Consider the following 13,398-nt stretch of genomic DNA (forward strand, 5'->3'; position numbering starts at 1 on the left):
AATGTCGTGCTTTTTTCATTCATAAGATATGTTGCCTCTGAGCATAATCCAGCCATCTGCTTATCTGTTAAGGCTCGGGGGGGTGGGGGGCTTGAGCCTATCACAACTGACATTGCGCAAGTGGTGGTGTACACGCGGGCAATTTAGAGTCACCAATTAACCCAGCCTGCATGTCTCTGGACTGTGGGAGGAAGCAGGAGTACCTGGAGAGAACCCACACAGACACGGGGAGAACATGCAAACTCCACACAGAAAAGTCCCAGGCGAACCAGGTCTCGGACCCAGAACCTTCTTGCTGTGAGGCGACGGTGCTAACTACTGCACCACCCCTGAACATAAACCAGCTGGAAATTATGTTTCCTGTATAACATATTTGCTTTCCCAAATATGTTGTATAGAAACATAATTTCTAGGACCACTGGGTTGAATACTTCTGTCAAACCTATTTTTCAGGGTCAGGGGAGTAACTGGTTGCTTTGTTTGCTCCATGAGTTCTCAGTTGAGGGACCCTCCACTTCACTCTCCTATTGTATATGATTTTGCCTTTGTCTTGATTCCCAGCAAACACATAGACACACTCCCGCGCACGCTCACTTTGACTGTGTGTTTTACAGAACTGAAAGCTTTTACCTTCAGAGGAGTGGAGGAAAATCAATGTTGCCTGCCCTTTAAAAACAATTCACAGTTGTACAGTTTCTCGGGGGGCTGATGGGGGCTTGGTGGGGGGGCGGGGGGGAGCTAGCCACCGCCACTTGCTCAAAGTCCTACAGCCAGCACATTGTGCAAGAACAAATTCAATAAGACACCTCAAAACAGCCAACAAGAGATTACCATTGTTCAAATTATTACTCAGAGAAAAGAGATGTGCACCCGTTTCTATTCTCTGGCAGCCTCATGTCAGCTCAGTTACAAGGCCATATGTACCAGTTATCTGTGCAACATCCACAGTGAGAGATGCTGTATGCCTGTTTATGCAACATTCTGTGATTGAATGTAACATTTCAGTTTGCTTGTGATTGCTGAGTACTTCACACTCATCTTGAAGACACAATACATGGAAGGTTATCTTTCTGCCCTGAGCATACAGGAGGAAACGCTGCATTATTCCACCCTTCCACTTGCCTTCCTATCACCCGCTGACTTACGCTGGCAGTGGAGTAATCTCACACTGATCTTCACTTTACTACACCTCATCAACAGCCATCTGCAAACAGCTATGAGTAAGATGACAATTCATCTCTGGGTTTAATTTAAAACGAGAGCACTCAGTAATCCGTGGAAGTTGTGCTGAGAAGGAGCTGCAGGCCAAAATGAAGAGGATTATAGATGGATTACCTGTGTTCTGACTCGTGGATGGAGAATATGACTCCTGATGTAGAGGACTTCTGCTGGATGGAGGCCAAGAAGGTAAACTCACTTTTACTTCTGAACAGCTGCACCACTTTCTCTGTAATGTGTGCCGGGGCGTGAACTGCTCTCCCAACATCTGAGGGAACAAAGTAAAATGGAAAGAAATCATGAGCTTGTGTAAACTGACTGCCTCCTCGGTGTACACTTGGCAAAAGTGCGAGACACATATTAAGCCAGTTACGCACACATATTGAAACACAAAGTAACACCTTTACACTTTGAAAATATATCTAATCTTTTGCCAGTTCTGTCTGGTAGTCTGTGTTTGACAGAAAAAAATCTGTTGATGCCAACAGGCTTCACACACCAAACTAGTGCATGTAAACCGATGTTTAGACAGTAAATGTAAATGTGTGCTTGTGTACACCAAAGAGAATATTGTATCTTCTTGAGGAAAGAAACCTAGAGGAAAATTTTCCAAAATGAATATTCCCCCCTTGATAAATCCAGCTACTTCTGCCCACTGTTTTGTTTGGTTTTAAAGGATCATTCCAAAGTATTACCATTTCAATCTTTGTAGTTTTGGTCATCATTTCTAACAGTTATGACAACTTGGTACACACCAAAGTAATTGCTGAGATATGGAAAACTACAATGTTGCCACAACATGTCTGACAAGTTCAGAAAAAAACATACACACAAGAAACAAATAAATAGTTTAGCCAGCACCAATAAAAAAAATCCTTACTGGAGCTTTTGTCCACCATATGCAGTATTGGGCCTTGTTTGTTTTACCACTAAAAGTTTCTGTTGTTTTGAACTGCAGCCAGCACAAGATGAGTTTTAATATCAATTTCTTGTTGTTCACAGAGAGAGAAAGAGAGTGTTGTCCATTTATATCAACATGCAATGGGGATTAAAAAAAAAAAAAAAAAAAAAAAAAAACACACATAGGCTTAAAAGACAGTTATTGTCCAATGACGGTAGAAGAATAGCACTATGTTCAAGGGCACCTCAACACATGATAACGGACTTGCAGAACATCAGAGAGGATGACTTCTTTAGATAACATTGCTTGTAAAAGCAGTCCTCTTTATTCTTTGTAAAACAGCATCAACTTTCACAAAGAGTGAAGGCAATTTAAGAAATACTGTAGACAGATGTTGTTTTCATGATGTATGAACATTACTGAAACCAATGGCTACCTGGAAGGTAAGAATAGAGAGTTATGCTATGATTAACTGTCTACATCAATTAGATACACTATTACATACAGCTGTAGATACAGCTGTTTTATTATTAGCAACACTAGTGGCATTCCGATGGGTTGGTGGGTTCACAATGTTGATCAGACTGAAATCTCAGATAGATTATATATTATATGGGGACAGATTGCAGTGAAGTTCTGTACAAGCATTCATGGTCTCTAGAAGATTAATCCCACCGACTTTGAGTGAAATGGTTTGCAAATTATTGCTAGCATGGCTCTAAACTGTTTTGCATAAAACATAACACAAAAAAGTAAAAAGTAGTCATATAAGCTGAAGGGCAAGTATGTTTTAAGTAAGCATTGTTTTGGCTTCATGAGACAGTAACCTCAACTCTGCTGCCTCTAGGATTTGGTGATGAATATAGTCCTCACAAGTCCAGAAATATAAGCATTTTGTGTGTATACAAACACAAATGCAGGGGAGGAAACCTGAGAAACAAGTGTGTGAGCCACCAGAACTGAGCACAGGTCTAAACAAGAGACTCCTGTGGTTCCACACTCGCAGTTGTACATGACAGACAGTCCAACGGAGAGGAGCCTGTGGCTGTCTCAGCACAGGGCTTTTAAATCTCCCCAGGGTGACAGTGGCCTCTCCTGCCCTCACACTCAGCCTCCCAGTTGTCATAGCCCAGTCGATGGAGCGCCATTTCCCCCAGCTTCCCCCGGTTCTCCGACATGCTGGCTCCCTGACCAGAGTCTGTCATTAGATCACTCCTTCAAACCTGCAGAGACACTGGCCCTGTTTTTATGATGTGAAGATACTGTCAAGTTGTTTTTGTTTTTGTTTTTTTACACCTTCACCAGACCAACAAGTAAAAAAAGGAGCTATGTGTTGCACTTCAAGGTCAACAAACTGTTTCCACATTTATTCAATCCCATTTTGACTGACCTCGTCTAAGTGCTTAATACAGTCAAGTTCACACTCTTCACAACTATCATTGATACCAACAAATTGCAGTAATGAGTCCCACTCAAAACAGACACAAAACAAACCAAAGTAGACTCTTATTCCTGTGCATATGAGCTTGGTTGCGAATGAGAATGGTGTTTTATCTGCAGTGATTAACTGTACCACTCACCAGCCTTCAAAGTGGTGCCAAGGCTGGAAGATCCATGACTCAACTGGATTAGATGCTGAGACTAAATACCAGATTGTCTTTTATTTCAAGCTCATGTGCTAACAACATTAGAATGTAACAAGTCCTCACATATAAACAACTAAAAAGGTTGTTTTTCATTGCCTTGAACAGTGACTGATAGGAGTATTTTCTGATCTAGTCTTTTCGCAGGACAACATGCCATGTAAGTCCTAAATGACAAAATACTGTAGGTTGTTTGTCACTGTCAGTTGACCAATTTATGTGTGTTTCCTGATCTGCCACCTCCATGCTTGAGCCCTGAACAACTGCAGATAACTGAAACAACTGGCCGAAACTTAAGGAAAGTGTTAGAGTCAGAGTTAGCACCCCTCCCGTAAAAAAACAACACAAAACGTACTATATGTAGGTGATGGGATACAAAAACCAGCCACCTATGCCATTGTTGAACTATGAACACTTTGAAATTCATTGTGGTGACCTCCTCCTCCTGAATTATATTATTTATAATACATCACAGCAGCATGTCCTGTTACTTCTTCATAGTGTGCATGAAAGAATTTCTACTGTGCTCTCTGATTCCTGAAATAAGCCAACCCTATCTCATAAATATTACATAAATATTACATTTCCATAGAACTAAACTGCAACCCTCGTAAATATGTTTTGTGTAAAACCTCATTAAATATCTATTATGTTTTCAATTAATAAGGATATGTTGTTCATTTACATATTTGCCAACATATCAGTAGAATTACAGACAATGAATTTGTTTTCTGCCAAAATATCCAAACTTAAAGTACAACTTAAAATATAACAATGTTTTTATGGTAATAATTGTTGGCGCTCACAGCATTTGGTTAAGTTTAGGGAAAAATCATAGTCTGCTTTAATACAGTAAAAAGTCCAGTGTCTTCAAACACTGTGTGTGTACATTTAACCTAAACTAAATTCTTTCCCTAATCTTTAGCTAAGCACTTTCATTGCCTAAACCACAGATGGGACAATGGATGCAAACCCCAATTGTGCACAACAAGATGTCTTTCCTGCTGCAGTTTAGGTTTACAGAAATATAATTTCTATGAAACAGGGTTGAATTAGCAAAGCCATGCAACAACCATTGTTTCTTCTCAACTCTGGTGGAAGAAATATTAATATCTTGTGATTGTATATCTAAGAAAAGAAAAGACTGGTTACTTCAAAACAATTTTGATTAATCTAATACAAATGGAGTTTGATAAGATTATGTTCATTGGACAACAGGATTTAACTATCCTAGATGAGATATTATTACTTTCTTCACTTTTTCTTTGTAGTGTAGAAGGTGAGTTCATCCGAGTGGGCTGGTGTCACAAATTACTGTCTCAGTCTTCATTATCACCATAAATGCTCCTGACTTTCTCACTTTATTTCTTCCACTTGTGTGAAAGAAAGCACACAGTTCATGTCAATTAAAAGATTGTTATCACCAGGTTTATTGAATCTGTTTTGGGTTGATACTGAACTTTTTTTGCAATAAATACTTTCACTTTGAAAATATGGTGTATTCTTTTTAACATAATTTAGTTGAATTGTTACCTGCATTCACATAGATGTCTGTAACAGGAGAGATGAAATGCGAACAGATGTTGTTTGACAAAGAGCTTATAGACACAAACTTTTGTTACGCACACACATACTTCTCTATGCCAAAATGATAGTTTATCAAAAGTCTGTCTACTCACAAATTTTGCTGCATTTAAAATGTAATTGGCCAGTGAAACTAAATTTACTAAATTTACAAAAACTGCTCAAACAAAAGAAAACAAACTATGTGTGATGACACCCCGACAGTCCACTAATAATGATGGATCGAAAGTATGATGGGAGCAGAACCAGAGCAGTGCAAACAGTCTCCACTGTAGGGGCAATCTCATGCTTGTGGACATAAACAAACCCATTTACAGTGACAGGAGGAAACAGGTAGAGTGGGAAGGTTTGTCTCACAGTAGACAAGATGAAGCTCAGTGTAGCAGGCAGCAACCGTCTGTCGCCCCACACTCCCCACCCCCTCTCGATTTTACAGCTCATCACTTTAATCAGGAGCCTGGCGGGTCCTCCCCCAGCTCAGCTAAGTCTTTTAGATGGCTTCTTTAACTGGCAGTGAGGAAGAGGAGCTCAGCCGTGGTCCGGAGAGACTTCGTTCACCAAAGGCACAGCCAGTAAAGTCTGTATGGACTTCTGTCTGGCCTGATATGGAAAACCCATGCCACAGTGTCACACCCAGATAAGCACATTACTGTACTACACTCAAGTTTTTGCCAAGGGCACAAAGTAAATCAGGGCAGAGTTTTCTAGGAGGCCAGTGTCCAGCGGGCCAGAAACTAGCAAGAAAATGTCAAAGAGCTCCGGCCCACTAGGAGGAACATTACTGTACATTGCCTCCTGCAGGTTTGTTTGTTTTTGTGTACTGTGTTTAAATCTGTACTGAGTGCTATATTAGCTGGCTCTTATAGGGTTGAGTAATATGACATCACAATAATCTTAATTATGGTATAATCTTGGCTTCACTGTTTTCATAACTTCAATTACAAGCATGAATCATGATTTACAGGGCTCTAAACTTGCCACCTTCCATAGAAATTTGTGTTTAATGACAAATATTTCACCCTTGTCGTGTGTCTATTGGATTTTTGTTGATGGGCGGCAAATCACAGATGCACCTGCACTTGATGTGGGACTATGTTTGATTACATGTTTCAAATGCTAACTGAGAAAAGCTCCTTTGTTTTCAGTTGCTGTTAGTTCAAATGTGGATGTTTAACTGAGCAACAGTATTTACCTTGTGCAAAAAGAGCCAACTTTAGCTCTGTAAGTAGTGCACTGTGAAACACCACCTTCTGTGAGGTGCAAGGTATTTGCTTCTCAAGGCACTGTAGACCTTGGTGTGTGTCCAAACATCCAAGCCTATTGTTTTCTATGTAAAATCCCAAACCCACATGGTATCTTGAGTCAAGTTAATCCCCCAGAAAGCAGCATATTTATCATACTCGCATTCGTCTGGATCTACACATTTCAGCTACTGTCCCAGAACAACTGCTTCTGTCCATATACAATGATGTCCTCTGACAAGCGTCTTTAGGAGGACAAGAAAGTGTAAAGAAAATGGCTTGTGGTTAAGCTCAAATGTTGGACTATACAGAGTAGGGACAACAAGCATTTGAGATCTTACAGGCACAGGTGTAGAGACAGGGAAGATGATTAGGGCTGCAACTACAACATTTTTTATTGATTTAGCCCTTCCAGTTTGCCAGAGCCCAAGATTACGTCCAACCAAAACCCAAAAATATTTAATTTACAATTATACAATACAGAGAAAAGCAACAAATCTTGGGAATGGTGCAGACATAGTATATTTTTCATACCACTTGAGTTTGCAGGCCTGGAACTGATGACCAAGGTTTAACCATGAATATCAATGACCTCTGAATCAGAACACGTACAGAATACAGAAAAACTCAACCTGGACAAAGGAAATAGTACATGTACATGCAAGTATACACAAACACACTCTATACACATCAGATCAAAGAGTATCACTATGCACTGTACAGCTAAGTCTGGCTGTCTCTGTTGGACATAAGTCCCAACAGCAACAGACGCACCATCACTGGCAGCTGTTCAGAGGCTGCTGGGCTCCAGTTACAGCAAGGAACAACATTAAAGGTACAAGAAGGGAAGAATAACACATCAAAGTTTCCCGGCATCCACTGCAGCCAATTAAATAAACCCACAAAGAGTGTAGAGATAACTAGCTGGCAGGTGACACACAAGATAAAAGCTGCTTTTCACTGACCATCACAGCTCTGTGATTTCCTCCTCAGGAAAGATGCTGCCTGACAGAACTCAGATTTTCCATCATCTCCCCATCCATCCATCAAACCGCCCAACCTATCCAGCAGGTGGGATATTTCCTTTGGCTCATCTTAATCTAAATAATAAAGCAGATAATGTAGATATAGAGTAGTTGTGTCCTCACATTTTAAGGCATGGACTGACAGTATGCTGATTGAATAGCCCTACTTTGAATTTGATATATAGACACTACTACTAAAACTTTAAACTTAACTTCACAACAGACTGACAAGGCACTGCACATATAAAGACTAAAATCAGGTAATCAGACATAGTAAGACATATTAGAAATGAAGAAATAAAGAGAGAAATTTAAAAACTGTTACTAAACCAGCACGCCACAGCACAAAAGCAAAGATAAAGTCAGAGGAACTCTGCCTAAGGAATTGATCTAAGGATCCCGAATCCTTAGTTCTAAATTTTAACTATTATTATTTTACTTATTTATTTATCTATTTACTTTACACGTAGCTGAGACGGGTCATTTGCAGTTGAATGTCAGCACACTTGGAGGTGTTCTGGCACACACTGATCAGCCACAATGTTAAAACCAGCTTAATGTTATGGCTGAGTGATGTAGATACACTGAATGTGCAGTTAATTTCCATTGCATATTGGCAAACAATCCCTAAATGTGTATTTATCACTACTAAACCTGGTACAGGAACTGTCAGAACACTTAGTTGCCTGTTAGTGTTTTTTTTTATTTTTGTTTGTTCTGTTATTGTTGCTTCAGCATTCCTGTATTAGTCAGCATTTAAGCTGATAAATGTAAAAGTACTAAAAAGTCCTAGTGGCTCAGCCAGCTAAAGTCAGTACCATGGAACCGTGGCATTTATGAAAGAAAAAATATATAGCACAAGAGTTGTTTTGTAATAATGGAAAATCTAATTCAATCAAATCAGCTTTGGTGACTCATGCTGCGCAGTAAGTAGTTGCACTCATGCATGATTACTCTTATCTCATCAAGAAAATACATATGAACAAAACTGTATGTATTCCAGCTCCCTTTTAATTTCCGTATCATGTTACAACCTTTGATGGTCATTTTTCTTTCTTTCTAATGCTGCAAGAAGCTAGTCATCTTTATTGCCATGCTTCCAGCCCTCCAGTCATCTGTACATCCACACATGAAGCTAGCCAGCCAGTCATCCATCCAGTACACAGCAGACTGTCCCTGAGGAGCTAGCCTGCTTTCGGCTGTGCAAGGCGGGTCTGCAGTAGAGAGTAAAAAGCAGAGAGACTGGACTGCAGAACAGGGTCTGGGCTGGAACTGAAGGTAAAGGATTGACTGGAAATGGAACACAAACACACAAACTCTCAAGGACTCAATGTAATGTTTATAACAAAAAACTATATGTCAGCAGCAACCACTGACAGCACTTCACCTTGACTACAGCTGACGCAGAGATGTTGCAAATTCACTGTACAGTTTTCCATCAGAGACAAATACAAGGAGCAACAAACTAAGAAATGCAGGAGCACCGATGCTACCAGAAGTCACCAAACAAATAACTGAACAAGGCAGTTCATGGCAGGTGATACAGTCACAGCAAAATGGTAAGGAATGTCAAATAAGGTTTGGAAGCTGGCAAAAGCCACAGAAAGCGAACAGTGTTGGTACAAAAAAACAAAGGAGAAAGACAGTTTGATGCACGTGAAGGAGACTGAGTGCATGTCAAGCAGCCTACAAACACAGCCAAGCTCTCAGCAAGCCTCTCTTAAGTTGCCTTGGCTTGCATTTGAAGAACTCCTCGGCTGCTGAAAAATTCATAACTCTGAATTGATAAAACATTGATGATTCAGTTCAAGTTTCCCTTCCCCTTGCAAGTAGATAACCTGACTGTAAACATTAAAAATCCTGTTAAGTTCTATCTGGTAGGTTATTGGCATGATGGGCTCTTTATCACCAGCCATCAGACTGAGTGTAGTTTGATTACAGTAAATAAGGATGAAACTCAGAGCAATAAAACCCATCAATCTGTGGGAGAATCGTCACCTGTCACTTAAAGAACAATGCAGAGCCCTGATGCGAAATCCAGCGGGAGGAATATTAGAGATTGGTTAGAGTAATGAACTTCTCTTTTGATGTCTTCCAGAGGCTCCAACATTTGCATGTTGTATTCTAACACACACCAAACACATGCACAGTAAGGCTCTAAACCCAGTGTTGAAGTGTATGCAGAGTTAAAGTATGTGTGTGTGTGCATATGGGGTGTGTGGTATGAAATGAGATTAGCACCACAGAAGATGGTACTTGAACTGAATGAATTTGAATTTGTCATGCTTATATTGAGCTGCTGAATTAAATAAAAATGAAATTAAAGTAAACATTGGAAAAATACAAAGTCAAAATTACTATTGTATTTAAATGGAACATTTCAACATTTTGGGAAATATGTCCATTTTCTTTCTTTCTGACCATAATTCATGAGAAGATTTATTGTGGAGTTGAGACTGGAAGTAGGAGGGAAAACAGCTATCGGGGCTCTCTCTAAAGTGAGAGAATATGCCTATCAAGAACTCTAAGGTTGCCTTAATAACATGATATCTGTTGTTTGTTAAAAGTATATGTGAAAGAAAAGGTAAAAATGGCAATTTGTCTTGGGTGGATAAAAGCCAGATGCAGTGACTGTGTGCAGCACCCCAGGGTCTTGACATCACAGAGAGGTTGCTGGGAGTTGTATTATACAGAGACTGAAACCTGAGCACCTACTATAACTGGCAACCCACACAGGGTTTCCGCCAGTGAACTGCAAGGCCTAAGTTGGCACCCCCTGGGAGCATAGGCATCGGGGAATTTGGGGCTGCTTGGTTGGAAACATAGATATACCAGTTGGACAGCTCACCCTGTTAGTTAAACATGGATACACCACAGGAAAACAGCAGGTCTGAGATCAGTTTTCTTTACCCTCACTGTGCATAGAGTGACATTCAACACTTGGCACAACTACAAGCTAACATTACCTAGCAACCTTAACTAGCCTTTGTGACATTTAGGGATAATGTCAAGGAGGAAAGGTAAAAACCAAAAAATAAAAGATCACAGTGGGCCGCACTGCTGCATCTGTCAGCAAGTGGGGATCAAAAATTTCATTACGTTTTTATCGGCCCTGTCTGTCTCTTTATAAGCCTTCGCTGTGTGCTTATTGTTCGTGGTGCACATGAGAGCGATCTGCGTGCCGGACTGGGCTAACTGGCCACTCATATATATATATATATATATATATATATATATATATATATATATATATATATATATATATATATATATATATATATATATATATGAATGAATGCCAGAGTTCAGATGAGAGAAGATCTGAGTTGAAATTTTCATGCATTCATCCGAGTCGCCTTTGAAGATTAATTATTGTTTGCTAAAAGCAACAAGCTTAACGAGGAGTGGTGGGTGTTTGGCAGACTTTTTTTGGCTCTGACTTTCCCCTCTGAGGCAACATAAAGGCTGCCCTACCTTACTGGTGAAGGTTGTTGGGGCTGTATGTAGCCTGGGAGAACACCTCCAGACATTACTCAGGAATGAATAACAGATACGGCTAACTTTGTTTTTCAGTCAATTTTTTATTTTAGAGTTAATATTCTCCCAAAAAGAAACTGGAACTAAACAGCTGTCAAAGACAAGACTGCAAAGCAGAGTTCCGTTTGTAGAAAAGACGCAATATACAACATTACAATTACAATACAACATTATACAGAGTCAAGTATCTATAAAGGAAACTAAAATTGTTTAGGATTAGTGCTTCAACAATGCAGGGGAGAATTCCATGAATTCTTTGTTGCACTGCCAACCATAATATTCAACCTTATCCTTATTTATCACGTGATTCAGTGTTGTCAAAAGTAGCACTAAATGGAGTTTAACCATTGCAGCTGTATTTATCTCCAAGGTGTTTCTCTCAAAAATACTCTTTTCCTTCCCAATGTTAACTAGGCAGAAATTATGATCCTTTTCTCCCCTCTTGGAAGAAGCTGTTGTTGACTGTTACCATGGAAACACAGCTCATAGTTCTGGTATAGCCTAGTGTAAAATTAGTCTTTCCTGACTGAAAGACAGCTACTAAAATGCATAAAGGAAACAAGTCTTTAAAAATGCACACTCTTCTCTCTGTTGTATTAACTAAATCTTGGTTCATCACTTTTTTTATCAAGTAAAGTTGAAAACAGCAAAAAGTAATATTCAGTAATCTCATTAAATTCTTACAAATATATTCTAAATTCAAAAAAAGTGTTTAAAAATTTAGAGATTTAATGCAAGCTCAAGATTCAAATTTATGCTGCTCAACTACAGTCCCCGTGGGTACTAATCTCTTTCCATATTGTGAGGATTTGTGTGTCTGTGTGTGTGTGCGTGCATGTGTTTTGTTAACAACTCTCTAGGCTGAGATCCTATCCATAATCTGCTCCACCCCCCCACAGCTCTACACAATCCTCATCAGCTGTGGGCAGGTTTTAACACCACAGCTGGCACTCCGTGCTTCAAACCACTCACACTGTACACATACAGAATGAATCCATCTACACACACACACATATATATATATATATCTATAAAGAACACAAACCTGCACTGGGGAAATAGGTGGAATTGAGATGTGAGCTAATTTAGTGGAGCGCTGAGTGCTTTGAGGTGCTGTATCAGTAACTGTCAGGCCTCCAGTAGGCCCACTGCTGGGAGTCTCACTCACTCTGAGGGACCACGCAACTGCACAGCCGGGGCCTGTGTAGAAATCCAGGAGAGCTTGAACAGAAAGCTCCCCCCCATCACAACTCAGCCAAGCTTAATTACCTCCTCACTTTCCTCATGCCGCTCCGCCTGACAAACAGCCGATCACTGGAATCCGAGAGTGGGACAGCACCAGCCAGCAGGCTCACCAGGCAGCCTCCATACTGTCATCAGCACTGCTTACACAGCTATTTATCTCAATTAGCCATGCTCTGCATGCTTGAAAAATATGATGTCAGGATAAGGCTGGGATAACAGCATCCCTTAGTACTGTCCCCCTTATATTTGTGATAAATCATCCCCCGAGAGCGCTCAACTACCATGTCGTTAAATGTCGAATAAAGCAACAAATCGGCAAATAACCTCATCATCACGCAGTCATGTTTATGGCAGGCTCCTTAATCATTCTCTCACAGCCACAAGTTGACAGCCACAGCCACATTGTTTACCTCTGCATGAGCACTGCTGCATTTCTTTATCCTTTAAAAGAGAGAGCGAAGTGAGAAAAAAAAACAGTGGTGGAGCAAACAAGTGGTGCAGCGTGGGCAGCATGCAGAGCAGATCTGGGAGATACGATCAAGACAGGACATACAGGGAGGAGAGATAATATAGCCAAAGGTCACCCAAGGGCGCCTTGCTTCTCTCCCAGAGAACATCACACAGTCGCAGTCCAGTGGAACCAGCAAACACCTGCAACAATCATATATACAATGTTGCACATGCATGTTTGCATGTTTGACATTATGGATTCATTATCCATAACCCTTTTTTGTACTTCAAAGCTGTAAACACTATAAATTCCAGTAGCTTCTTCACAGTAAAGAAAAGAAATCTGGTGTGAAAAGACATGAAGCAATGGGGGTTCTGCTGGAAGGCTTTGACTGTGGAGCAGCTGCAGTCACAGGATGTACTGCAGTTAGAAGTGTTAGAGCAACTCTTAATGTGACCCTGTTGCTTGATAGGAGGACCCACATACTCTGGTTTACAGCATTCAAATCACTGCTGAACCTGTAGTTTTCAAATTGCATAAAACTCTTCTCATG

The 13,398-nt window shown here is 40.3% G+C and overlaps 1 protein-coding gene across 1 annotated transcript in view; it reads right to left on the reverse strand.

Moving 5' to 3' along the window:
• LOC108887784 (protein kinase C-binding protein NELL1) overlaps positions 1 to 13,398 on the reverse strand; it is a 215,958-nt gene that overhangs the window by 184,284 nt on the left and 18,276 nt on the right. Inside the window, exon 3 of the mRNA XM_018683324.2 lies at positions 1,336 to 1,486. Within this exon, the coding sequence (XP_018538840.1) occupies positions 1,336 to 1,486 (151 nt within the window). The remainder of the gene's footprint in view (positions 1 to 1,335; positions 1,487 to 13,398) is intronic.

This window comes from Lates calcarifer, linkage group LG2 (assembly GCF_001640805.2).
Source record: "Lates calcarifer isolate ASB-BC8 linkage group LG2, TLL_Latcal_v3, whole genome shotgun sequence".
Lineage (NCBI taxonomy): Eukaryota > Metazoa > Chordata > Actinopteri > Centropomidae > Lates > Lates calcarifer.